This window comes from Drosophila mauritiana, chromosome X (assembly GCF_004382145.1).
Source record: "Drosophila mauritiana strain mau12 chromosome X, ASM438214v1, whole genome shotgun sequence".
Lineage (NCBI taxonomy): Eukaryota > Metazoa > Arthropoda > Insecta > Diptera > Drosophilidae > Drosophila > Drosophila mauritiana.
Window position 1 is genome coordinate 18,951,122 of NC_046672.1, and position 27,304 is coordinate 18,978,425.

At 43.2% G+C, this 27,304-nt stretch overlaps 2 protein-coding genes across 7 annotated transcripts; both read right to left on the reverse strand.

The window, feature by feature from the left end:
* Positions 1-3,617: 3,617 nt before the first annotated feature.
* LOC117147620 lies at positions 3,618-4,301 on the reverse strand. Its single transcript, XM_033314578.1, has 2 exons — positions 4,233-4,301; positions 3,618-4,177 (listed from the first exon to the last, which is right to left on the reverse strand). Exons 1-2 carry the CDS (start codon positions 4,281-4,283, stop codon positions 3,842-3,844), a joined length of 387 nt encoding a protein of 128 aa, XP_033170469.1. The 5' UTR covers positions 4,284-4,301; the 3' UTR covers positions 3,618-3,841.
* Positions 4,302-4,813: 512 nt separating this feature from the next.
* Positions 4,814-26,916, reverse strand: LOC117146744 (rho GTPase-activating protein 15). 6 transcript variants are annotated; one of them, XM_033313213.1, is made up of 7 exons: positions 19,814-19,890; positions 14,589-16,553; positions 12,372-13,553; positions 7,513-7,687; positions 6,074-6,101; positions 5,516-6,007; positions 5,142-5,325 (listed from the first exon to the last, which is right to left on the reverse strand). In XM_033313213.1, exons 2-7 carry the CDS (start codon positions 16,503-16,505, stop codon positions 5,142-5,144), a joined length of 3,978 nt encoding a protein of 1,325 aa, XP_033169104.1. In that variant the 5' UTR covers positions 16,506-16,553; positions 19,814-19,890. The 6 variants fall into 6 exon arrangements, with proteins under 6 accessions (XP_033169105.1, XP_033169104.1, XP_033169111.1 ...); XM_033313214.1 differs by lacking the exon at positions 19,814-19,890 and having other exon boundaries at positions 4,814-5,325; positions 14,589-16,505; XM_033313220.1 differs by lacking the exons at positions 12,372-13,553; positions 14,589-16,553; positions 19,814-19,890 and adding exons at positions 25,701-26,269; positions 26,893-26,916.
* Positions 26,917-27,304: the final 388 nt, after the last annotated feature.

Consider the following 27,304-nt stretch of genomic DNA (forward strand, 5'->3'; position numbering starts at 1 on the left):
AGCTTAGGATATTATGATTACCCATCGAAGGGCTCCGAGCTCGTCATTATCGGTAACAAGTACTCAAACAGATCGATTACCGGATCCCCCGTTCGATGTTTGCTCCACAGGCAAAAGGACACGGTAAACAACTTAACGCAAGGATATGCCAGCTGCATAGGAGTCTCGATTACTTATATATATTATTACTACTATTATTTTGCAGATGCCCCGAGTTCAGTTTGCCTGAAAAGCCACTTGGCAGTTCACTTAGCGTATTGATTTCGTTCCATGTATATTCAGCTCTCGACGTCCTTAGACATTAATTACGAGAGGGATTACTTATCAAATGCATTATCCTTTGGCCAGTAGCCCTGCACTTTTGCATGAATCTGAAGATGATAAGCTCGACTATATAATCCTTGTTGTAATTTTTGTGTGACTCCTGGCCGAATTTGTTTACTGCTCCGCTCGTCATTGTTGTTCAAGCCATCACCTTCAGATCCCGCTTGGTGGTGAGTCATCTTTCAGCTGATCCCTCTGTCATTTGTCAGCTGGTTGCCTTGGCTTTTAATTAAATATGTTGCCAGGATTTCAGCCACATCCTCGGGAGCTGGCTCACAAGTGTCTGAAGACTGTGACAGGACATGGACATAGTTGGGCCTCCTCCGCTCCACGCTCGCCACCGGACGGCACAAAAGTTGTCACTCGGGTGTCAGCCGGGGAGGATAAATAAATAAGCTGTGGGCCAGCGCGTTAGGCAAGTTGTGCTGTTATCCTTGCGGCTCCTGCCACTGCCACAGCTCCTATACTCCATATATTTATGCCTTTGCCATTGTCCTGTTGTTGTCACGCGAGCTGGGCGCGCATTTCCAATAATAATCTCTTGTCCCGGGCATAAATGTCGCATTAAAATGTCACGCACTTGTGGCTTAATCACGCCAAAGGATAACGGCATGCCCACTGCCCCTAGATAACACTGAAAAAAACCAAATTGCTTAACACTAAAAAAACCAATTTGCTTACAAATATTTATATTTCATTCTTTAGGAAGACGTCTGTAAGACATCTAAAGTTGCCCAACAAACTGTCTAGGATATCAGCATTAGTCCGGTAAAGTTTGCTATAAAAAACATATGATCACATGATTCCGTCACTGAATTGAGGATAATAAGGATATTTTCTTGAATGCCAAGGATGTCGATTTTATTATTCGAAAACTCTAGTAGTTAGTAAAGGGTAAGCAAAAGTACCATGGATATTTTCTCAAATTATGCTAAAATGCAATAGTTGCCTATTTCGCTGTTGCCCAATGTTCGTATTCGGCTGAAAGGGCAGCCGCTTTTCAAAACATCCTTCAACATTATCCAACACTTTTTCTTCAGGTGCAGGACCTTAGGACGAAATGTGGAACACCAGAGGAGCGCTCTGACAACAGCACTTGAGTAGTCCGCGTCTCCCCGCGCCACCAATCTCCTCCTCGTCGGCCCGCTGCTGTTATCTCAGCTTGGACTTGGTCCAAGGACACTGGATCCGCAGGACTCCAGACTGGCGGAAGGAGTCGTTTGGTTTGAGCACTGCGGTTCGTAGGCATTACTTGTTTGCGGTTTTTATTATATCATGCTCGTGTCAAACGGGCTCAGCATTGTCACATCCTTAGCCGCTGCTGACGATGATGATGCTGCTGCTCTGCCAGCTCAGCGTCCTGTCATTCCAGCTCTCACCCATTGTCGCCACCCCCATCCGCATCCACATCGGCTCCGCCCGCTCTTCAATGCCCAATCCCCATCTAAGTCGCACGGCTCGCTCTTGTCCTTCATCTCAAGCTGCCAGTTATTACACATTGCCAGCGTCTTAATGTCGGGATTCTCGGACGGGGACTTCAAGCAGCATTTTCTGGTGATGGGGCAGTTGGAGCCGGGCAGCTCCACCCGAGTGCTGCGCCCAAACTCGCCAACAGGTGGCGGGCCTCGCTCAAGTGGCTGTGTGGAAAGCGATGGGCTGGGGGATGCCGAAAATGCCAAGCGCCTTTGGTTTAGGCGAGATGAGATGTCCTTTGGGCTCTGGCATACAATTCGAATGCTCTTTTATTCTATGCACTTCCTTGCATCAAAGTACTTTGAAAATAGCTGATCGTAAATCGCATTTAAAAGAATTTTAATTAGCCCAGTATCTTTGCGGCCCACTAAGTCTTTCGAAAATCAGTTTCAAGTAAAGCTAATATTTAAATACGAACGACGAGTCCTTTGATTTAGCCAGAAGAATTAAGAATTATTTTAAAATCGGCAGTATTTCTCGAGAGTATTGCAGCTTCGTTTTTGGCCAGGCCAGGAGATGTGAGTCACTTAGGCTGGCTGCAATTGGCAGCAGTGGGCAACATTTTATAAGTTAAGGCACGTTCCAGTGGTTAGGTCCACTCAACGGCCTGGTCTGGCCAGGACCGCAGGACGAGAGGGTCCTGTGGTCAGGAGTGAACTGCAGTCGACTGTCGCCGCAATGAGAACGCAAAGTTTATTTGCTGAGCCCGGGCTAAAAAAAGGCCAACCATGACCATGACCATAACCGAACCGAATCCGAATCCTAGTCCGAATCCGCAACCCCGCTTTCTCTTCGGTGCTGCAAGTCAGGAATTGAATTATGGAGAGAAGAGAATGCAAAGGACGCTTTCTGCGGGCTAATTCGATTAGACAGCTACAAATGCTGATTCAATTTGCATTGTCAATTAAATCGCTATCCTGGTTGCACTGGCACCCATAATTGCATTACGGCATATTTGCCTGTCATCAACATGTTTTGCCCACAAATTTTCCACTGACTTCAGCACTTTGCGCAACGCCCCCTTTTTCCTTTTCCGGCTGGTCAAAATAACTCCTAATTTGGGTGGGCCGTTGCTTATTGCCAACTTATAAGCAGTATAACCAGTAACCAGTAACTCGGCGGCTTTCTTGATGATTGGCTCGCAAAAAGTTTTTGTGGCAGCCGCAATGTCGCCCAAGGAGTTCGTGTGCCATGTCCTGGGTCCTCAGTCCTTCGTCCTTCGTCCTGTGTACTATGTACTATGTACTATGTACTGTGTCCTTTGCACTCGACTGCGCTGAGTCGAGTTAATGAAAGGCCAAGTCAAATGCCTCACTGATTGCATTGACATCCTTCTGGCCCTTTTTGGCCCTTTCGGCCCTCTTGGCCCAAAATGTATTTGGCCAAACTTTACGTATGATTTGTTGGGAAAATTGAAATTTGCCCTGCATCCTGTGGGGTCGACTGGGATTCATTATAACGTCCACACATCCGCCCCATCGAGTCGGTTCTGCTGTCCACAGTCTGCGATTTGCATTTCAATTATGTTCAAATTGCATCTTCTATATCTGCCATTTCAAATATTATTCAAGCAGGGGGTAAATTTTGTGTTTGGCTTCCCCAGTCCATCCATATATGTACATATGTACATGCATACATATACATATACATATTTGGTCAGCAAACTTAAATTTTCTGATATTTATTTGGCCACGTTTCTTGCGCATTTTCTGAAAATAAAGACTCTGATTGACTTATTATTGCATTATTTCCACCAGTTCTACGTTACTTCTGATAAAACAAATCAATCAAAAAAGCAGCCGAGTTTGAAACAATGAATGTCTACTATTTTGTTCTAATACAATTATTAATCAGTGTATACAAATAAAAATGAAAATCACACTTATACTAAGCACAATCGTGTGTAATTGCCATCACAGGGCGTTTGATCTGATTAGGAAACTCGACAATAAACTGTGATGAATCCCATTGTGTCCGTCATGTGTGTATGTATGTTTTAATGTATATATACTTTATTTTTATTTTTTTTTTGTTAATTGTTAAATTACGAGGCGATAGTTCCGCTCTGCTTGACCCTAAAATAACACTGTAGAATCAGGTATGGATAGTCGCACGTGTCCAGATTGGTGACGCCATCGAATTGCTGCTTGCACTGGGACAAAATCACAAGGTCCTCCTCAGATCCTCGCTTTCCCACCTTCTGCAGATCGATTTTGCCATCATCGCCGAAATAATCCTGGATCAGACACCTGCTGTAGCACTTAACGGCCACAGGAACCTCCGCAACGGGAGTGGATGGAGCCACTGCCTCCACTTGGGCACTGGTCAGGTTGTGGTGCTTCAGGCAACCCTCTGCGTTAACGTGGCCAGCTGACTGCCACTGGAATATATGGAATTGGTAGACGAACTCACAACACCTTTCGCTAAGAACTGACCATAGTTATCAAGCAAGTCCATAGAACAACGATGCTGCACACAACCTTCATGACGGAAATCTGTTTCCCAACTAACAATGACCGCATCATCACCGCTCTATATAACCCATCGATTTTCTAATTCAGCTAAAAAGTAGACAGGAGATTTTAATTAAATAATTGGACGCTACTTTACAACCGTCACACACCAACAAATAAAGTCTATAATTTCAATTTTAGGCGCAGTTCTCGATTATGAGGTACACATGTCGTATACGCGATATCTGCATTGCAATGGCCAATAGTAAATTAGCAACTTGGTTTTCTCCGTATTTATTAAGATAGAAAACATACAATTTTTGACTTTCATACTCCAAGCATCTCTAAAGTTTAAACAAAAAAACATATGTGTAGCCTATCTACTGTATTGGACTTTATTCGTATATTTTATATGGTTCATTAATATAGGTATAAATACAAATTATATTCACGCTTTGCGGTTTGCAGCGAATATCACATCCTATATACGATGTAAAAAAAATAATATTTCGTCATGTTGTTAGGTTGGCCGCAGGCAGTGCTCACTGTACCGCCACAATGTATATCGTCTTGCGTTTTTTTTTTTTTTCTTGCGGTTCCCCCAATTATCTTTAGTATAAACTTAGTCTACTGTCTTTTTGGTAAGTATTTTCGTGATGGGCTCGGCGATGCGAATTCCCATTTCCAATGAATAAATAAAGTAATTAGAACATTAAAATTAGCGAAAAAACACGTAAATTTAAAGCTGACAACAAAAAAAAGTATTCTTATGTTAAACATAGGGTGAGAGGGGTGATGTTTGATGTTTGAGGCACTTGTATATCGATGCTGCTCGATCTTGTGATGTGCGGAGAGGGGGGCGTGGCAGCGGAGGGCGGGTAGCCTGCATCTCTAGCAAACTAGACGCTCGTTGTCCGGATGAAAGATGCGATCATAGTTCTCGATCAGCACCTTGGCCAGCATGTTCATGCGTCCGATGTCCAGCTGTATCTGATTGGCACTCAGCAGACAAGGACCCCAAACGATGGCCAAATTGGTGGACGGCATGCGATTCGAAGCGCTGGCAGCGGCAACTCTGAGCAAAGCATATATAAACATTAGTTACAATCACTATTACAATATATGCAAAGACCACAGAAAGAGGGGATAAACCAAATTACTTGCTACGTGATTCATATCAGCATGTTATTCATGTATTTAAGATGGAACTCTCTTTCTCTGGCTGTTTTTCAGCATAACACTGTATTGTACGCCCGCCCACTAACCTGGTCAAGTGCCTTATGAGGAAGCGCAGCGTGGAGCGATTCGGCTCCGGCATGTCGTCAAAGGCCAAGCTCATCCGCTCGATGGCGGCGTCGTCGTTGAGGCTCCTGTCCAGGCGCTCGTAGGCCTCCTGTGTGATGAGCGGAGAGGTGAGCTCGCGGAAGAACTGCTTGTGCAGACTGGTCAGCGTGTGGATGTCGTCCGTCTTCAGCCAGCGGGGATCGTACACGTGGGTCAGCTTCTTGCGCAGCTCGTCCACCAGAACCTTGTTGCCCGATGCGCGGTACAGTCCGTCCTGCTCGATGCACTCCGGCTGTTCGATGTAGGCGCAGACGTCGACCACGAAGCGTGGAACATTCGGATGATCGGTCATGTTGAGCTCCAATGCGCTGAGCGGAGCGGCGAAGAGCGGATACTTCTGCTCGTCCAGGTACAAGCTGTTCACCTGGCCTCGCCGTGAACGCGACTTCTTCTCGCTCTTCGGGGAACGGTTGCTGAAAGTGTGCGGATCTATCAGATACATTCTTCTATGATATATTTGGCTGGACTTCAATACTTACATGCGAAACACATTGCTGTTGACGGCGACTGCATTGATTTCGTCATCGCGCACCCAAACATGGAAGAAGAAATTATTAAAAATGATTGCTCGACTTGCAACTGAATTATGGGGCTACATTGCGACAAACGCCTGTCGAGGACGAGGGAATTCTTCGACATTCCGCTGCGGAAGGCGATCAGGAATCGAGCCACTCCCGACTGAGAGACAACTGCGAAATGCGTATGACTTCGCTTGCCCGAGCAAAATATCTCAGCCTCAAGGAATGTCAGTCATTCAGTCAGTCAGTCAGTTACTCAAGCATTCCTCGCCTTACGGAGATCATGATTCATTGACGACTCATTTGCATTATCCGAATACAGCAGCAGCCCAGCCAAAGCTATGCAAAATTCCCGCGTCCGGCAAAAAGTTAAACCCGCTTTCATTAACGAAAATCCCCCCGAGAGAGACTCTACTATTCGTCTTCGCAATGAATGGGAACTCAGGTGTCCGTAGATACATAGATACCCCTACATAGAAGGCAGACCGACGCTGTGTGGGCCGCAACGACCTTAAAAGGCCAGCCCGCGTCGAGCTCGAGCCTCAAATGCACTTGAAAAAATGAAGTGAAGTGATATATAAATATCGAGATTTAGCCATTGCTAGCTGTATCGGTAAGGATATGCTTTTAGACTATAATGTTTGATCATTATCCGTATAATTGAATGATATTCCATTAAAGAAATAGGCAACAAATGAAATATGGAAAATATCTCATTAGGAGCAAAATCAAATTACTAGTACTCAGTACTAAAGATAATAAAACATCACATCGTTAAGTCAAAAAATGCTGCAATCGTGGCTTAAAGATATTTTTCAAAGCGCATTTGTTTGAGTGCACAGCTAATGGGTTTTCCATTCGCGTTGGTGGCTTCTACTTGGAATCGGAGCTCCAAGAGCAGCTCCATCTTCGCAGACAGTGGGGCGCCCTCCTTTAACCGGTTGGCACTGAATTCCCCCGAAGGAAAGTCATCGATGGCACAAGAAGTGGTAGACACTTTCGGATGCTGACTCAATGCTGTCAAGCGGACATAAATTATTGCAACTTCTTGCAACACCAACGAAACAAACTAATTATTTGAAAATGGTATAATAATCTATAATTTAGATCCTCTTTCAGTCAGAGTTATACCCCATATATGATTTCCTCCTGCCAAATTGTATATATATTTACCGGCGATCTCGCCACTTATATACAAATAATAATCAAACACAGGTTAGTTTCAATTTCAATTCATCAAAACTGGTACCTTAGGTGCGTGTCTACTGCAATTTGCAATAATTAACACAATGTGCATCATATTGCAACGGGCAACCGATTAATGATTTCAATATTGCAAAAGCCCATTCCTTTTCTTTTCGTAGCCCATTTAAAAAAATCCCAGACTGCAATGTACTTACACTTCATTCGCATGCGATTCTTGATGGACTTCTTGTCATCCTCGCCGGGCAGATCGAGCAGGTTGCCAATGGAGACGCTCTTGTAGCGCTGGAGAATCGTGGTCTGCTGCGTCTGCTGCACCTCATTGTCCTCCTGGATCTGCTGCGCCCGCAGAATGTCAGTCACTGGCACAATCTGGAAAATGGCAAATGAGAACCCAGCAGAGGGGCGTCAGAGTCACGCAGTGCATAAATATTCAAGTTCGGTTCGGGAAAGTCGGCGGAGGGGGAGGAAGAGGGGCTATCTAGTCCAGAAGCTCTGGGAGCGTACAATTGAGATACACAATCCGACAATCCAAGTAACGTCTGCAAATTAATTGCAGCTTTCCGTGCCGTTGTCGATGTTTATTCTCTTGCCATTTTTTTCTTTTCGCTTTAATACCTCTTATTTGAGCTGCCAAGGGGCGTTATGTTTAAACTTAATCACAGAAACTAAAACAATTATTTAGTTCCACCTTAAATAAAACTAATTGTGCATACAAAACTGATAAAAACACAATACCTTTTGGTCGTTTTCTTAATCAGTTATTATATCGATTTTGCGAGGTATTTGTCAGTCGACACCTGGCCAGAAATTGGCGTTTTCTTGTTCATACCGTAACTGCCATTAGTTCGGGGCAAGTTCTGTCTGTTTAGTGGGTTTCTTTTCGGTTCCACCCATCGCTCACCGTTGTTTGCCTTCGCTTGGGATTCAATCTGCCTTCCATGTCTTATCGCTGTCTCTAGCTCTCTCTCTCCCACTCGCTCTCCTTATACACTGCACACCCACTACAGCTATGCGCTATCTCTTTCCCCGTGGACAGTGGAGCGGGCGGAAGGCGGAACACAAACACCGGTACAGAAAGCAATTCCGATAAGAAATTGATTTCGACTTGTAAGAAATCGCGCAACGCGCCACGGAAAATAAATGCAAGCGTCCAAGATAACGGCTAATCGAACAGTGCCGCTCCAAGGTGCCGCTGCCAATGCATTTATCGCCTTCGCCACGCCCAACCGGCCAGCCGCCCACGGCCCCCAGTCCGCCCACCAGCACCCACCGATCGGCTGCCACCGCCCTGCGGCCGCCCAACCGATCTGTTGTTTACGGCAGCATAAACAATTTCCTCAGGTTATCGCCGACATATGTATGAATGTAAAAAACAATTCATGAACCAGGGGGAGTTATTCTAAAACCCATATGACATATGATACATACATATATGTATGTACATACATATGTACATCAGTTCTAGCGGGCAAAATATTCGATGCAATTCAGAATGAATCTCTTTCTTCAAAAATCATAGATAAACTATAGCCACTAGCTCAAAAGTAGCCCAAATATCTTTTAAAAAATCGTATCTTTTAGAATAATACCTCATTTATATATATTTAATAAATTTCTAACAGGTTTGCCTTTTAAGACGATTAAGACTATCTCAGAAATAATTCAAGTGGGGAATCCCCCGAACTTAGACTGTCACCTGGAGTTTTCCGGAAATGCCCATGGCTCCCAAAGAGCTTCACAAATCTAGGAGAATTCCTTCTTAATTCTTAATTCATAATTCTTAAGTTTAATGTAACTTATTGAAGACAAAGGTCAGTGTAATTATGTGTTAAACCAGCAGTAAGATAAACAATACATATCTTATCCGCAATGGAAAACCATATAACATGTTTTGGGCTATTGTTTTGATAGTAATATTGATAGATAACCTTTAGCACCGAAATCTTTTGAACCACAGCAGATTTCGATGATGACAACCTTTTTGGTTTCGAAAACCCCGATCTATTGCCTGAAAAACCATTTAGATATTGATTTGGCCGCACTACATGTGTACAGTTCCTGCAAGTTGAGTTTGTTTTGTCTGCTTTTTTTTTAATATCAACAAAAGAAATGTTAAATAAACAGAACCTAAAATTCTGCATCAAAATCGACCGAATAAATATAGAAAATTCGAATATTCAGATATTCGCGTTCAGTTCAAACCCAATTAGCTATTGATAATTCCGGCAATTGAGATTCGAGCCGCGGCATTCGAACTGATTAGACTCAATTTGTTTTGGCTAATTTGCTTTCTGTTTTCGTCTATAGTATTTTAAATTATTTTTGCGAGCGTAAACAAAAGCGCAAATATGGCGTAGTTTCGGTGTTTTTTTTTTCTTTTTTTGCCGCTGCTGCCTTACACAAAATGGAAATTTATGTGCGCCCAAACAGTACGTACATAACTATAAAGCCCGAAAAAAAATAGGAAGGTAAGGCGATTTAATTGATACGACCTCGAATTGTACTAGTAGTGCTGGTGGTACATGTGTTTGCATTGCTTTATTTTTGCCTTATTCGCGCGCCCGCAGATACAGTATCTGTGTCCATATCTAAATACATATGTATCGCCCCATTCGCCACATGATTCACTGAAAAAAGCCACGACAAGCCGAAAAAAACTGAAATAAAACCCGATACGAACCGCGGAAAATAAACAAATGATCCAAAAGCCAAACAAAGTCGACTCAGGCTAAGTTGACCTTTTTGTTTTGGTCGATTTATTGTGGTTTTTTGGGGCTTTCAGTTTGGATTTCAAGAAGAGGAGCTGCCTTGAAGCCCCAAGCCCCTCCTTTCCCAACAGCTCCAATACCAAATCTTTGGACTGCGTGGGCAACCCACTCATAGAAATCTTTGAGTTCGGCTCATCTCTGAAGACCCATTGAGATCGTGTTTCCCAAGTGAGCCTGTTTCCAGAGTGTTGACAAACTAAATAAATTTACTTTGCCACTTCAGTTTGACACAACATACGTATGAGGCCACTTGAAGAGTCGCTTCTTTTGCAGTTCGAGAAACAATAGAATTCGCTGGGGATGTTATGTACAAAGATACCGAATTAAATAAACATCCAGTTAAATGCCATCGAAATGAGGGGGATTAAATAGCTTCCAGCGAATTTAATCTTTTGCATATGCTCACGTAAACATATCCGTACACATATCGCCCAGTCTTATTTATGGAACACTCAAGTTCCGTTATGATTTTTACTGTCGCAGCGATAAAATTTGGTGGCCCAGACGAGAAGGTTCAGTTTCCGAGAAGGAACACAGAGGAAAAGCATTCAAGGCGGTTTTACACAACGACGAAGAGTTACAAACATATTTGACTAATGATTAACCAATTAAGTGTTGATAAATGCCATGAACACAGCTTCGAGGCAGGAAATTACACATAAGAAAAGGCAAATAAGACCATAAAAAAAAAAACGAAAAAACCCGACTCAAAAATGCCCCATAAAATGTGCAAATTGAACATTCATTGCAATGAATATTTGTATAATATGGCAAACAAGTTCACTCATTTCGCACACTCAAATCATTTTATCACTCATATTACATTTTGGGTATTAAATAAAAGCAATTTATAGATTTAAAGGGTATACGAAATCCAACGAAAGTTCTATTCTCAGGCGAGAAACCGGTTTGCCAAAGTTTATAACAAAAATCAAAACATTAACTTTGGACACACACTAGCAAATACCGATACACATACAAATGTACATATGTATATTACCGCAGAATATATGCATGCCAAAAAACAAAAAGAGGAAAATAAATACGGCAAAATAAATAAATAATTGTCGTTCGCGAAATGTGAATCAACATGTTGGGGCCCTCGCGTCCAGGGGCGGGGTATCAAACGGGTCGAAAGGGGGCCGAAAAGGGGGGATGAACTCTCCCTGTGAATTTCTATGGAATTTCACATGCAGCGGCAAGTGCAGCAAACTGAAAACAACAAACGTGAGAGGCAAATAAATAAAAATACATTATGCAGAAAGCAGCACACGTCCCTGTCTACAGATGTATGTACAAATGTACACATACTATGTATGTACTATACATATGTACACACCTACAGCCGTATGCGTTATAAACAAATTGCAATCAAAAGCCAAGTTTGGGAAACCAAAAGATAACTTTCGGTCGACTCAAAAATGCCCTAGACAAAAGAAGTTGCGACACAAAAAAAGTAGACAAAAATGTATCTTGACAAAATGTATCTTTATCTTCAGATTACACTTCTCAAATGACTTATATACATACACTTGGATATGAATTCCAAAAAGTCAAATCAAATCATGCTAATTTGTTAATGCAACAAAAGTTCAGTCGCAATATGCGATTGATTCGTGACCAGAGTATATATGAATCGAATCAGTAACAAAGCATATTAGTATCTTTCCCAAAGCGACTTATAGTCATGACCTCCCAGTGCGAACAGGGTACTTCAGCACAACTTTTGGCTCCCCAAACGGAAGGTTGGGTAACTTTTTGAGCCCTCGGAGAAGGGGTTCACCGACTACAGATCAGGCGAAACAATCGCATGAGCCGTGGATACGGAGATACCTAGATACTAAGCTACAGATACATTTGCGGACTTTAATTGATGTGACAAGTAACAAGTGGCGAAACAATGGCCAACCGAAGACGAAGATACCGAGAGAACGTACATGGCAAATTGCAAGTGACAGTGGTACACTCGGAAAACCAACTAAAGTCATTAGCTTGTCTAAAATAATATGAACAATGAAATCAATCTTTCTCATTCTCTTAATTAAGCTTAATGAAATATAAGTCACGACTTTAAGCTCGATTCAACGTTGATACGAAATGACTTTCCCACTATTTATAGATTATTTAAAGATCGTTGGGCGGAAATTCCAAAATCTGGATTGGATGTATGAATAATACGTAGACTAAGATTTATATTCTGTTGTCTGTAAGTGGATGGCAATGGAATAAACGGATTACTATATGCTTTTCACTTCATCTATTAAGACTTTTCCCCACCCACTCACCATGTCCTCCTCGTCCTCGCAGCAGTGTACATCCTGCAGCGTATCCCGCCACGCCAGCACGGAGTCCGTGAGCAGCAGCCTCGCATTGGAGCGGACGCGCAGCTTGCGTCCCGTCCGCGGAGCCACGCCCCTCTTGCCGGCCACCGCCCCCGCGGCGAGCAAGGCCCGCTCCCACTCCTCCTTCAAGGGCTTCGGAATGGCCGGCGTGGGGTTGTGCTGGTGGGGATCCGAATCCTCCGCCTCGCAACTGCAGCCACTGTCATCGCTGCGTGGTGCCACACTCGTGGTGTTCGAGGTGGCCACCTGGGCGGGTGGCGGTGGGGCCGGTCGGCGGATGCGGGTCATGAACCGCTGGTGGACCAGTGAACGATGGTAGTCGTAGAATATAGCGCTGTACTTCTTCGGATCTTTTTGGCTGTAGAAAATGCAAATGTTCCTCAGGATCGGATGCACCAGAGGCACGATCTCCGCCAGCTTCGTAGGCGCCACGGCAGGTGGCTGCTGATCCGCTGGCAGATCCTTTGGCGTATCCTTTGTCTGCCCGGTGACGCTGCTGCCCGTGCTGCTGATGGAGCCCAAGGTCGCTGTGCTGTTCGTCACCGTACTGCCCAGGCTTAGCGTTTCATCCGTGTCCTCCTTGCTCTCCCGCGAGTACATGAACTCCATGTCCGTCTCCCACGCTCCGTGGTCCATGGAGGCGGTGGGCGAGGGCAGGGGCGTCGGCATCATCATTTTGGAACGCTTGGTCAGCGTCGATGTGGACAACTTGTGGCGCACTCCGGCAGCAAAGACCGCCGCCGCCTGGAGAGCCATCACATCCGCATCAGCATCGGATGGCAGGGACTCGTCGTAGTCCCCCAGATCCTCCTCCTCGTCATCCACGACGTCGTCTTCCTCGTCCTCGTCCTCCTCATCGTCGCCCTCGACGGGAAGGGCTTCAATTATCTCCTGATCGACGGGTTCCATTGTCTTGAACTGCCAAATGGGTTGGTAAATGGACTCCTCCTCCTGCTCCTCTAGGCTGGCATTCTCTGCGGCAAAGGAGTTGCCTCTCAGGTTATCCTTTTCCCCTCCGTTCGGCTTCGTCTGCTCCTCTTCAGCTTGGCGGGGATTGCTCAAAGATGTGTTGGGATTTCGAACGGGTACTTTTGGCGCCGGTCGTCGAACTTTAATAACGCAATTCTAAAAGTTGAGGTGGAAACATACTATATTGTCAAAACGAAAATAATATCCTGTTTCGACTGCTTTGTTTCACTGGCTTCAATAATTGACGTACAGTGGGATATCGTTTTGATTTCATTTCGTTTCAATTATAACAAAAACATTTAAAGACACCCAAGCTTTGAATTTAGGGTTACTTCTCACGGGAAAAAAATTGTAAACTGATAAACTTAGTTAATTAGTTATGTAATTACGTAAAATAACAAAAGCGGAGACGGATTTCCCGACCAGCTTTTAATGGAAATTATCATTAATATGCCGCCTGCGAGAGCAATAAATTACTCCATTAATAACTTCTTTGCTAGGAATCACAATATTGAACTTTTTATGCCGTTGCAATCAGTAAAAAAATATTCAAAAAAATAGAGTGAAAAAATGACGTTAATTAAACGCTGATTATTTTATAGTTATCTTGTGTTTTCATTGCAAACTTGTTTGTTTTACTCCACATTTTTTGCATTGTTCAATGGTTGTTTTTAATTAGATAAGTTTGTTTATTTATTTTTTCGTTTCGCTGGCCAATCGAATGTTGGCATCCCTTTCGCACCGTGAACCGTTAGTCAATTTTGAACTGCAGTGAAACGTAACAAAAGCAAGTACACAGAGAGAAAAGTATAACTGCATCACAAAATTAACGTATTGCTCTCAAACTGTTTTTCATATTTAAGAACAGAAAAAAAAGTAAGGACCAATTTTAATCGATGTTGATCGATGTTAAATATGATTTGATGGATCGCATTTGGGAATTATAAATTTTATATTTATTTTCGTGCACTATTTTTATTACTTTGATTTACGTAAATCGAAGCAATTATAGTGAAAAATATGTTCAAAAAATTCAACCGCGTCAATCGAATTTCACTTCATTGATTGATTTTTCAATAATAATTATTTCTAGAGGCGCTCGTACCGCCCCAACCTTTTCTCTCTGTGCATTTTAATTTTGCCTTTGATTGATGCGGCTTTTGTTTTTGCTTTTTATTAATGAGTGTTGACCTGTGTGATTGGCTGCTGTTGTTGTTGTTGCTGTTGCTCATTGACATTGCAATTGGCGTTGCTATCGTTATTGTTGTTGTTGTTAATGCCGCTTTCAGTGTCAACTGTGTGATGGTTGTTGTTGCTGCTGCAGTTGATGTTGTTGTTGTTGCTGGTTGTTGAGGGGCGCTCTGCCTCGCCATTTGGCTTAGGCGCTGCCATCAAAGCACCGCTGTTGTTGTTGTTGCTGTTGTTACTGTTATTATTATTGTTTTTCTTGGTGTTGTTACTGCTGGTGGAGCTCTCGCCCCCGCACACACCCTCTTCACTGACTATCGCTGTCCCTCTTCGCTTCGTAGTTCGATTCGCGCGACGTCGCGACGCAGCAGCAGCACACACGTCCACGCTCTCTGAAATCGCTGGCGAAACTGAAACCGAAGCCGAGACCAGCGAACGATCGTTGCTGTCGGCGGAGGAGATGGCGAAGAGAGGCAGGCGCCGTCGCCAATCCCCCACAACGGCAACAACTGAGTCACGCGCTCTCCTTCGCCGATAACCGTTGATCGGTGGTTGTTGTCGCTGTTGTTGTTGCTGGTGCCACAGCCACAAGCTGAACGATTTGTCATAGGCGGTGAGAAAGCCACGCACACACACGTGCAAGCTGGCCGAAAGAGCGAGGCTCTGCATCAAGCGCAAGAGAGATACAGAGACTTGGGGCTGAATTGCGATTGCCACGACTGCGACGTGCTCTTCGATTGCGGCCACCTGTTGCGGCTGCACTGCCTCTTTCTCTTCGCCCAGTGCGCTCAGATAGTCATTCACAAAGTTGGCCGTGATGGCGCAGCGTCGTTGCTCTCTTTCCGGCTCCACGTTCTGCGCTCTCTTCAGCTGAAGCTTTCGCTTAAAGTCCTTGACCAACTTCGCCTGTTCGTCCGCACACTTTGCACTCTCCTCCGTGCTTCTGCGCAGTGTGACTGTGCTCTCCTCGGCGGAGGATGAAGGATCGCGCGCTGGCACGCTCTTTGGCTGCTGCCACGGCCCCTCGTCGTAGTGGTGCACCTGCCTCCTCAGGGAGGTCATCCACTGGCAGATGCTCTCGTTGAGATACAATGAGGATCCTGATGCATCCGCTGGGCTTTCGTCCTGCAGCAGGCGAATGCGAGAGACGCGCGGCTTCTTGCGCTCTCTCTTGTGGCTCTGGCTCTCTTCGCCTGGCTCTCTTACGCGGCCGTAGATGTGCTGATCGCTTTGGCTGCCCTTCAGTTGCTGCTGCTCCAGCTTCAGTTCGCAAATGCGCTGGAGGTCGAAGGTCTCCTGGGTGCGGAACACCTCGTCCACGTTGTGGATGATTTCGAGGGAGCCAGCGCTGCCACTGCCATTCGTGGGAGTCCTCGGGAATATCCTGCGCTGCAGCGACGACGAGCGGTTCAGCTGCTTAAGAGAGCCGAAGAGACGGGTCAAGGTCGCCGCACTGGACTTGGAGTAGCCCAAGAGCGACCGCGACTTGACCTTGGTGGGTGGTGTCGGCGGTGTGGGTGGTGTGGGCGAAGCGGGCGCTTTGGCTGGCGTCTCTGACCTTTGACACCGGCACCGCTCGTTGTCGCTGTAAATGCCGCGGCACAAGTCGCAGATGTTCTCATAGATGTTGCTGCTCTCGCCGGAAATCGGCGAAAGAGGCGGTGGCGGTGGGGGAGGCGGTGTACTCACCACGCCCCCGCTCACGATGCACTGGCAGAAATGGCAGTAGCGTCCTTGGGCGGCAAACACGCCGTAGCCGCAACCCCGACAAAGATTCTCGTAGATCGCCTCGCGCGGAAAATACTTGCGCAGCTCCGCGTTCAGCTGACCTTTGGGGGTGGAGGTCAGGCCCGGCAGATTCTCGTAGATGTGCGCCTCCATGCCGACGTTATCGTTGATGTCCTTCGCCTGCTGTGGCATCTCTCTTCTTGATTTCCTCTTCTGCCTCCCTACTTTCTCTTATCGCCGCTGCGTCACATCGTAATTCATTATTAAGTGAGAAAATAATCGGCGCGCGGAGCAACCGGAGAGATAGTGAGTGAGAGCACTGTCATCGAGAGAGTTTCATGCACCGCAAAAGAAATGTCGCGAAAGTATTTCATTTACATAAATTCGATTTGGATCTTCTTAAATTTCTCACTCGCGTGAATTGAATAACTTGTAATCTTCGATTACTCATTATTATTTGTACAAGAGCACCCCGAAAACGAACTTAGTTCTCGCAGTGTAATCACTGAGAAAAGTCAATGGGCGTCTTGAACTCTTAAGTGAAGCCACTACCCCCATTTTGTTTTGTTTCTGTCTCTTTCCCTCCCGCTTCCGACTGCAATCAGCGATATTCATTATCTCAGCCAAAGTCGCTGCACTCTGCACTCAGTTTTCCTCCAAACCATTGGATTTTATTTTAAAATACTATTCTTTGACTTTTTTAAAACTGTGATCTTAAGAATGGATTTTTCTAATTCAATTGCATACAGCTTTTAAAAAGTGAGTAATAATATGACCCTGTTACCATGGATTTCTTTACCATTTCTTCTAATATTTACATAGATAAGCTGTTTTGATAAAATATAATTGGAACCCAATGCTGTATTCAAAATATGTGTAACTAGACCCAATATCTTTGTATATTTCACGCCCAAAAAGATCGAAAGCACTTATCACCAATCACTTTAGAGCTCTAAAATTAATTGTTTGTTTGCCCTAAAACAAATAATGCTTAAATGCAATTAATGTTTAAAGTAAAATACCTCCAAATGCATTCCATCTGACTAGAATTTTACAGTTCTGCTTTTGCTTTTGGGCTTTGTTTTTCGTTGATATACGGAGATGAGTCACTAAGCGATCCACCAACCATGTCGGTCCTCTCGTAACCCCCGTCCTTATCCCTCGGACTCAAAATGATGGCCCTGACAGGGCGAAGAGAGCGGAGAGCGGAGAGGGGCGAGAAACCCCAGAGAAACAGAAACAGGTTGGCGGCCAGTCGAGAATTGTGTAACGATCGTCGACTTCCTCACCTACGCCTCACAGGTGCCGCCAGGTAGATGGAATGTGGAACATGGTGTGCGGAATATGGAATGTGCTCGGTCCACACTGGCAAAAAATGCTAGCAACTGATTTTGGGAATTTTAAATATTACAATAATTCTACATTTCCTTCTTTCTCAAAAACCAAAACAAAATATGCAACTTTTCATTTTACATACATTATTATATTCTATCTTCTTGGTCACCTTTTCTTCGAGTGCACAGTTATCCCGAACGGAAGGCGAGAGTGAGCCTAATGGAGTTAAGGTGCCAAGAAACGAGGCTTCGTGCATTAATCTCTTGATCGGCGTAAGTGGGGAAATCATGTTTATCTCGATGGTACATCTTGAAATCTTCGTCGGGGGCTTCGTATTATTCGTAATTCTTTGATCTAGGATCGCCGCCATTAATCATAATCGGCTTGGGGCGCAAAGGGGGGAAACCGGTTGGGGTTTTAGGTGCTTAAAACGTTTCGCATTCTCCACCACCACCAATTGTTACAGCGTCATTTAAATAAAACCGATTCGATTCCAGTCGAGAGAAGCCTACCAACCATATTTCAAAATACAACAGATTTGGATCGTTAGGTACCACAAATGTTGGTAGCTAAAAGCGTTTTCACGGTGTTAATCATACTTTGGTCTAGAATCGGGGTCAATGGTCAATGGTAGTCTTGTTTGCCTGGACAAAATCCCGTCTTATTAATTTTGAATTCTTCAAAATCGTGCTTGCTCCTTTAAAAGATCATTTTACAGAACATTCTATAAGGTATGTATTAATTGCATCTCTCTGATATATATTTAAGTTAAGTTATTAAGTTATTAGGGAAGTTGTGCCCTAAATATGTATTGTTTTAACTAGTACAGTGGAATGCTTTTTTGGGTTTGGTACCCCGCTCAATTATTTCGCTTCTATAATTTAGTGCAACACACAAATTATACACAAATCGAATTTATTTAAAGAGAAAATCTTGATTTTAACAGCACTGATTTATAATTATTTGCATGATATATTAACAATCCGAGAAATAAAATGCACTTAATTGTTCCAAACTATTTGAATTTTAATAGCAATCGAAAGGCTTGTAGAATTCTTCATAACTGATTGCATATCTGGGTTTTCACTAATGTGTGTAATTGTTGTGGTATTTTTAGGAGCACTCCTCTCAACTAATTGCTTTTCTACGAAATTAACTGCATGATTCTTAAATTAAATCCCTAGGGTCTGAAGGTTCTGAAACATTGTTATCAATAAATAAATGAATGAACTAATTAAGCCGGACATCACTGGACTTCCTGTTTTGAAGTACTCATTTTGGAAATTTTGAAAGTAAATATTCCAAATCCTTCGTGACTTAACTTTAAAGGCTTAAAATTTCATTAATAAAATGTTTTTATGTACTAATACGAATCACCAAAATGCAGCAATAGCATAGAAAAAATATATTGATACCGAATTTATTTACTTCTTAAAAATTGTCATCCAGAAAATCAGTTTCGTTATAAATGCTAAAAAAAAAAACTAGCACATCGATTACAGCGTTCAGTATTATATTTTTTGATTTGATTATAATATAAATTTTGTTCAACCCAATAAACTAACTTTAACTAGTAACTTCAAACACTGGCAAACTATACAGTTTATAGTTTGATTCCTCAAATACAAAAAAAACCGCAAAACTTTGGTTTTCCGGGCGCCTTAGTGATGGACTTGCATACTTTTGGGCATTCGATCGAGACCTTCTTGACCCCGTCAATAAAACCTGTCCAAATTGTGCAGCCCCAAGGAGACAACCATGCAATCAGCGTGGATTGTGGGTGGGTAATCCGCGGATTTGCCTATGCCGATGATTCATCGCCGTTCATTTTCAGATGGCGACAAATGAATGAATGACGATGAATGCCATTGTAAGCAATGTACTGTAATTCACAAGAAACACACGAGCACACACACCCATACAAATATGGGCGAAAAGAAAGAACAAATAAAACCGTTATCTCGCAGCGCTTATCTCACTTTCTCTCCAATTTCCCCAAATGCACTGTTTTATTTATTTATTTGTTTTTTTTGACAAGATCTGTGCGTAAAACTATTGTAGATCGATCGAGGCACTTGGGCTTCAAACCCGAAACTCGAGCACCAAAACAAAAAGCACCGATTTTGGCCAGCACTGATAAGCCGAGCTTTAAATGGGAGCATTACGAAATTGGGCTTGAGGTGGGGCTCTCCATCAAATCGGGAGCTGCAGGCGCGACGCGTTCGCGAATTTAACAGAATATCAACTGAAATTGAACTCAAGATGCCGCCGAGAATTTTCTTGGGTGGCGGTCCGCCTCGTAAGCGATTGACGTCGCAGTCGGCGTCGCAGTCGCAGTCGACGTCGACGCCACGAGTCGGTGGCGGTGGCTATGGCGATGCCGACCTCCGGTCACCCAGGGAACTCGAGCACACCACACTAGTCAGCAAAAGTGGGCACCAACCCCAAAGAACGCACCAAAATTGCGTTGCTTTCGATGAAAAAGCAAGTTGGGAATTATAAGCGGGAACCAATCAAATCAATTAAATATAATACATATATTACAGGATATATCAGTATTTTCAAAAACTATAAAAAAAAAGTTGGCAAAATAAATGAAATATTTTAGATGCTAACTATTAGTTTCTTTAGAATATATTTTTCTAAAATAAATTAAGATTCAAAAGAAATTCTTGCTTTGTCTCATATATTTTTTATAGTTATTTATTTTTATAGGCAAACTCGATGGATCAAACAATCCCATTATGAGCTGTGTTTCGATGAATCAACCGGCTGTTGAAGCTCATCATCATCGGGTAAAGTATGACTCATGCCCACCGAGCTTGAAACTATCCTTCGTCCCAATTCCATGCTGACCAGTGTGGGCCAGAGATCAGTGATGGGGAGGCAAAAGCCCAGAACAGAACAGAGCAGAGCAGAACAAACCTAAAACTGAACTGAAACCGAACCACATGTGTGTAATGGAACATGGGCAACATGTGTGGCTCCGTCTGGCTGTGCGCCACCACATGCACGAGTGTGCGTGTGTGTGTGTGTAAGGGTTGGGGGTGGCATGGGCTGATGAGGGGGTGGGGGTAAGGGTGGGGCGTGGCAGCGACAAAAGACGCTTTTTATACTCAACGCCCGTTGCCTAATTAAGCATATCGAGTGCGGTCCGTGGAGAGTTGGGAGTTTGTTTTCAGTTCGGCTGGGTTGGGAGGTAGGGGTAGGGGGTGCGAAAAAAAAAGAGGGTGGGGGTGGGGTCGGTTCTGGGACCGCAGAGGGGGCGCGGCTGGGAGGGCGGATCGAGCTGGGTAAGTAACCATGATGAATGCTAAACACTGTTCAAGTTATGCACAACAGTTGCGTAAACCGATTACGATATGCATATACATATGTGCTTTTGCTCAACACTTTATTGCAAGCAATTTCGATATGAAAATGAGAACTGCACTTTGAGCACGAACCCAGCCTAGAGAAATACGATCCTAAGATCCGTAAGCTCTCTTATTGAATTTTGAAACCAATCCAAATAATCCTGTTCCATGCATTTAATATCCATATAGTACTCGACCGATATTACTGGGCAGATATCGGAATCCATATAAAACAGAACCGGGAGCCAATAGAGAAAAGAAAAGATGAGGATGCATCTTTGGGGAAAAAACAACAATTCCGGGGGAGAGACTTTAAAAACGCGAATGAGAGTGAGATTGAGAATGGAAATGAAAATAAAAATGAAATAAAAATGAAAATGAAAATGAAAATGAGCAGAGGCCGGCGAAGAATCGCATTGCAGCCGATGTTCAGCAATATGGTCGCTTGATCTTTGAACTAAATTAATTAAGCACAATGAACACAATTGTTGTTGTTGGCTTCGCTGCCGACGGCATCAAATGTATCCACCAGATACGAACGAATACAAATACAAATACAGATGCGGATACACAACAACAAATACGCACACACACCGAAATAAAGAAATGCATTCAGGCTGTGACCAACATTGCAATCAACTGTTTGCTATCGACTACCCTACATACATACGTACATACATATATGCAGGGATATACCCATAAATCATAGGGTTTTCTAGGGTTGACTTTGAGTAGATTCTATTTCAAAGATTTAATATCCATCTTAAAGCACGCCACTACATGTACTTAAAAAGTTTTAAGTGCATAAATTGAAACTAAAATATATTTAATATATTTATTTGCACTTGGCTAATAAATTATGAAATCGGTTTTAACATTTTAACATCTTATAACTCGGAGAAGGGCATTTATCATTCGCAGTGCTGTGTAAATTAATTCCTGAAAAACATATTTCTCATGTTTTCGCTTTCAGTTTCCGTTTTTTTTTTTTCCCCCGACTCATATTTGGTTTGGCTTTTCTGCGGGTCTTCCTCGGCCGCCTTCTTTTCCCGAAAAAAACAAACTCGAAGAATTAAAAGGGGTGGCCCACGGCTCATGGGCCGTGGATGATGGTTGATGGCTGATGGCCCCGTCCAAGACCCGTCCATGTCCCAACCAAATCCACAGCCCCATCCCCACTCACATCCACATCCACATCCCTGTCCAGAACCAGACTCGCGTCTTTGGCAGCATTATGTTTCTGTCGGTAATGAGTTGGCAGCGACTGCAACTCAGTGTTGTCGAGATGCGACAGTAAAAATCGTTGAATTCGAGTAACAAGTGCATTTCAATATTATAATCTTATATTATTATTAATATTAAGCCTCAAATTGCGGAAAGATTCTTTAAAATTGAATCTAAACTTAAGTGTGTAGTATAACCTACATGTATAAAGATTTCTAAAAGTGTGGATAAATAAGTACCGAGACTTAAAAAGTGTGTAGGATACACCTTTTTTTTAAGTATTTCCATAATTTTGAATATTTTCAGTTGGTTTCTGAAAATGCAGAAAACTTCATTCTTCATTCTTCTTCTTCTCTTGCATAAGATTGAAAAATGCCATTTCCTGACTAGCAAATAAATAGTTGGAGTGGCAACTCTATTTCTGCGTTGAATGCTGCATGTGGCTGTATTGGTGTTTACTCCCCCTCCCCCAAACCATTCATCCCCTTCCCCCTTCCCCCCTTCCCCACTGAGTTTACTTTATGATTATTATTGTTGGACGGCGGTCTTCTCCTTTTTTAATGAATTTTATTAAGCGCGACAGCAGCAACAGATAGATCGAGTTGAAAAGAGTGTGGGGAGTGGCTGTGTGTGTGTGTTGGGTGACCGAAGCCAGCAGCTTTTGTCAACGCCTCAAGTTAAAGTATAGAGCTGCTGGTAAAATAATACAAAAAACTTACTTAATTGGTATTTTTTATTGACCATCGCCTGTGACTCATTCGATGTTTTATATCATTCAAGCATGAAATCTAATCCGTTGAATTAGTCAATAATTGATAAAAGGGAAAAACAATTTGCGTAAAATGGTGTGGAGTACGCGATAAAAGTGCACTACATTTCTAAGTGTTTTACGCCTCTTAATTAATAGCATTTAAACGATTGTGTGGCTAATGAGAAAAGTGTGAATTAGAGAGGGCCTGTTGAATATTATGAAATTGGTTTTGTGCTTAAAACGCAAAAACCTTATACACACAGAACATTGTAAATGTTGAGAAATAGTTTCATTACTGTGTAAACTATTCCCGATTTTAACCATATTTCCTATCATTTGCTGGTTCAAAGAATTAAACTGAAAGATATCAGTTTTCGAAACGTGTATCTATGCACTTTGCAAACATTCGTGTTGACAGGAACAGCTTGAATAAGTAATCAAAACTTGATAGAGTGAATATTGTTTCCTATATAATTTTGTTTTTTCTACTTATAAGTAACACCAATTAGGGAATGAGCCCGCTTCTGTATAGCTCATCTCCAGACTTTCCTATCAGTAACACGCTGTCGAAGGGCCCCGAAACTTGACTCATAGAACAATTTGAGATAAAAACTCTGAGATACAAATTGTGAGAATTCAATGACACATGCGAGGGGGCAGGCAGGAAGATAACGGAAGCTGAAATTGGAATTGGAATCGGAATACGCAAACGAGTACGAATCCGAATTGAAATGAGAATGTCAGCTCAAGTGTCAATCAGACGACGACAATTCTACTTGGCGCGCTGCATTAACAAAGAAAAAATAAAATTAAAAGAGAAATTTCGAGGCAGAAGTGCGGGGCAAATCAGAGCGAGAAAATGAAATGCATAAATAAAGCCAAATGGAAATAATGCACGCAGAGTATCTATGTGACCGACTGGGTACGTGTATTTGTGCCCGTTGACTGATGACAAAATTGTTGCACTCGTCAGGCGACGAACCAAGTGATAAGCCTCTGCACAGCAAAAAACAAAAGGCATTCAGGTGTTAAAAGCATTACGATTTCACATAGAAAATTTCGTTATAAAAGATGCATTCGGTGTGTGAAAGTATGCAGCAATATATTTCTAAGCCGAAAGATAGATTCCTTCTAGCTGTAGATACTCTTTATTTGAGTGACTTGTAAAATATTTAATGAGCTAAAGATATGGCATGTATTTTCTCCCAGTGCATGATGTCTTGTATGTTCCCTCATTCGCATCAGAGAAATTCGCTTGCCAATTGCTTGCTAATGAGACCCAGCTTATAATGGTTATATTCTATTTTTCCTGGTTTCATTTCTTCCCCCATTTCGCAATGCAAAAATCGCTGGGAAAACGCGCCCGAATCGCTGCCAAGTCGCGCGCAACACGCATGCGCAGCTGCACTCGCAATTAGTCGCTAAGTTGAGCGAGCGGCACAATGGAAATGAAAACGAAAACGAAGACTAAGATGGACTCGAAGATGATAAAGCAGGCGAAGGCGAACGGCAAAACACGCAACGGAAAACGAAACAGACAAAAGCTCGAAATAAGACCATGCGCAATGCATTTTGCCATTGCATCAGTGGGAAAGCCGCATGGGTTAAGGGGGCTTTGGGGGGTTAAGACGCTTTTCGGATGGCACAATGAAAGCCCCTGTGCCATTGCAATCGCCATCCCAAACGATATTCACACAAGCCCATGTTACTAACAGTGATTTATGGTAGTTATCAAATATTGTATAAATTCATTTTGTAAAATTATGTGAAAATGTGCACCCAGTTTGCCCGGAAACAGTTTTCTCGCAGTAACAAAATCGTTTATATATTTTATCCCACGAAAATGGGTCACTAAACTTGCCCATGTCGACTACAAAGTAATCACCAAGGTTAAGGTTACGAAATATGTACATATGTCCATATCTTTATCGCATTCTTCGCACAAACGGAAATGTAAAAACTGATGTACATATGTATGTACATGCTGAGTTTTTGATATAAATGAACTTGCTTGTATGCCCATGACAAGTATGATTTATTGGGTAATTGACCAATGGTTTTTATGGATTTCACAGTTGTTCACGTGGGTCATCTAGGTTTAATGATACAGTTTCAAGCAAGGTTTCACATTAATATGAAAACCCGTGTATTAAAACAAATTGGTTATCAAATTGAGTTGATCTTCAAGCTAAGCGATCTGAAGGACGCCGAGATGCGCCAGTGGAAAATGGGTTTTCACTTTCGGACCCAACGGAACTCTTTCGGAACCCGTTCCGGTCTCACTTTCACTGGGAATGCAAATTTCATTCCGAACCCTCCAATGAAAGACCGCTAACGGACCGTAAACGGGTTTAAATCGGCGGCCCAGTGAAATTCATGGGCCAGGGAAATCCTATGGATCACCGATAATTAAAGCTGATACGGGGATATCAGTCGAAGATCTATTAGGGCCTCCCCATTCACATGTATATGGACTTTTAAAGAGGTATTACCAGCGATTAGCATTTTTGGATCTCTCTAAGGCAAATAAATACATTACGATATATCAGTTATCGTACATCATAGAGGCTTAAAAGTTAAAGATTAATTCAAACTAGGATGGACTTTCTTGGCTGATTCCTCTTTGATGGATGTCTTGATGGATGGGTCTGGTTAATGCCATTTGAAAGGCGGTTGCTAATCCCCACAAATTGATGCATGTTTCTAGGTGATAGGACTTACCCTCAAGGCGTTCTGATGGCGATGGTTGGAGGTCAGATCCAGCATGGAACTGGCCCTTAGCTTCTGGTTTTGGTCCGCACTGGCAGCTGGAACCGGCACTGCTGGAACTGCTGGCCGTAGGTCAGCATTTGCCGGCACTTCGGGAGTCAGGGCTTGACCTTTTGGCGACTCATGGCCATGATACGGATCTGGGTTTCCACACTCGCTGCAGGAAATATTCTTCGCCGATCGCGCCGATCTGCTGGCCAGTGGCGACGAGGATGCGGTGGATGATCCCGCCGATGCGGACGCAGTTGTGCACGTGGAGATTGTGGGCGATGTCGACGTCCATGTGGCTGTGGGTGGTGTTATGCTGGTGAGCGTGACTGTTAGTCGGCCGATTCCCTCGTTGTTGTTCTCGATGGTGTTGTTGTTGTAGCTGATGATGTTGTTGTTGTTGTTGCTGCTACTGTTCGTATTACTCGAGTTTTTGGCATTGGCGTAGAACACCTGGGATATGCTGCGAAATATGGTGCGATAGCCCCTTTTGTTCTCCGCATCGCCGGCCATGATCACACTGTGCAAAAAAACTTAAAAAAAAAAGAAACAGATATCACACACTCGAAATCTGCACGATTCTGCTCTTTCCTAATTCTTCACTCTTTCACTTTACACTCATTGGTTTATGGTTGCGTTTTGTTAACTCTTTTGTTTTTATGGCCTTTCTGTTGTGTGGGAGGGATTCACTGAAAAGAAATTGGGTTGGTTGTGGGCGTCACGTTTTTGGGTTTGTGCAAATTAGGTTTTTTTTGTTCATTTTTAGTGGAACAAATCGTTAATAGGTAAGTCTCGTCACAGTTTATTTCCTATTCATGTACGCTTAAGTGTGTGGGCTCCAACTTTTTGCTCAGTGCACTTAAACGAAACGTGAAAACGTCGGAAGAAAGCCAACGCATCCACTTCTTATCACTTTTCTGCGAGGGGGGCAGCATTTCTGGGGCCACACAAATCAATAATTAATCGTAACACCCTGGGAAATATCATAATTACACGAGGCCAGTGCAAATGGAAATTGGAATGGCATGGAATGGGGACTAGACCATGGCGACCATTCGTATCGAAAACTGGGAATTGAAGCACGGGAGACGCGTTCGGGCAGTGGCGGCCAACTAAATCGCTTCGCAGCGTTACCGCCTTCAAGCGCCACCGTTACCTTACCGCCAACGCCGACGCCGACGCCGACTGCGACGGCGACCGAAGCAGCAGCGGCTGTTGGCGTAATCGTTTTTCTTGCCGCTTTGGCTGTTGCTTCTTTTTGCAGACTTCGTTGGTCTTTTTCGGTTTTTGTTTTGTTTATGGGGCTCTTCTAGGCGCACAGTGGTTGTGGACCCATTTAATGGCCGAAAAAGCTGAGTACAGTGGAGCTCATGACTGGTGTACAAAACAATTAGATAGAGCGATTAATCGGATGAGCAGCCAAACAGAAACTAAAGCTTTTTACGTCCATATGGTCCTTCGGGCCGGATTAAAAAAAAAAATTTCCATTTGTAGGCAATTCCTTTTATTTTTTGTCTAGCTCTTGATGTTTCTATACTAATTATACTATCGAACACATTATTTATATT

Excerpts from the sequence above, each read along its gene's own strand:
- LOC117146744 (XM_033313214.1), bottom strand. The coding sequence starts at position 16,505 with ATGCCACAGCAGGCGAAGGACATCAACGATAACGTCGGCATGGAGGCG. Across the intron at positions 13,554-14,588 it reads AACAGCAGCCAATCACACAG|AATTGCGTTATTAAAGTTCG; the intron begins GTCAACACTCAT and ends CTCAACTTTTAG. Across the intron at positions 5,326-5,515 it reads CTCATAAGGCACTTGACCAG|AGTTGCCGCTGCCAGCGCTT; the intron begins GTTAGTGGGCGG and ends TGCTTTGCTCAG.
- LOC117147620 (XM_033314578.1), bottom strand. The coding sequence starts at position 4,283 with ATGAAGGTTGTGTGCAGCATCGTTGTTCTATGGACTTGCTTGATAACT. Across the intron at positions 4,178-4,232 it reads GGACTTGCTTGATAACTATG|TGGCAGTCAGCTGGCCACGT; the intron begins GTCAGTTCTTAG and ends CATATATTCCAG.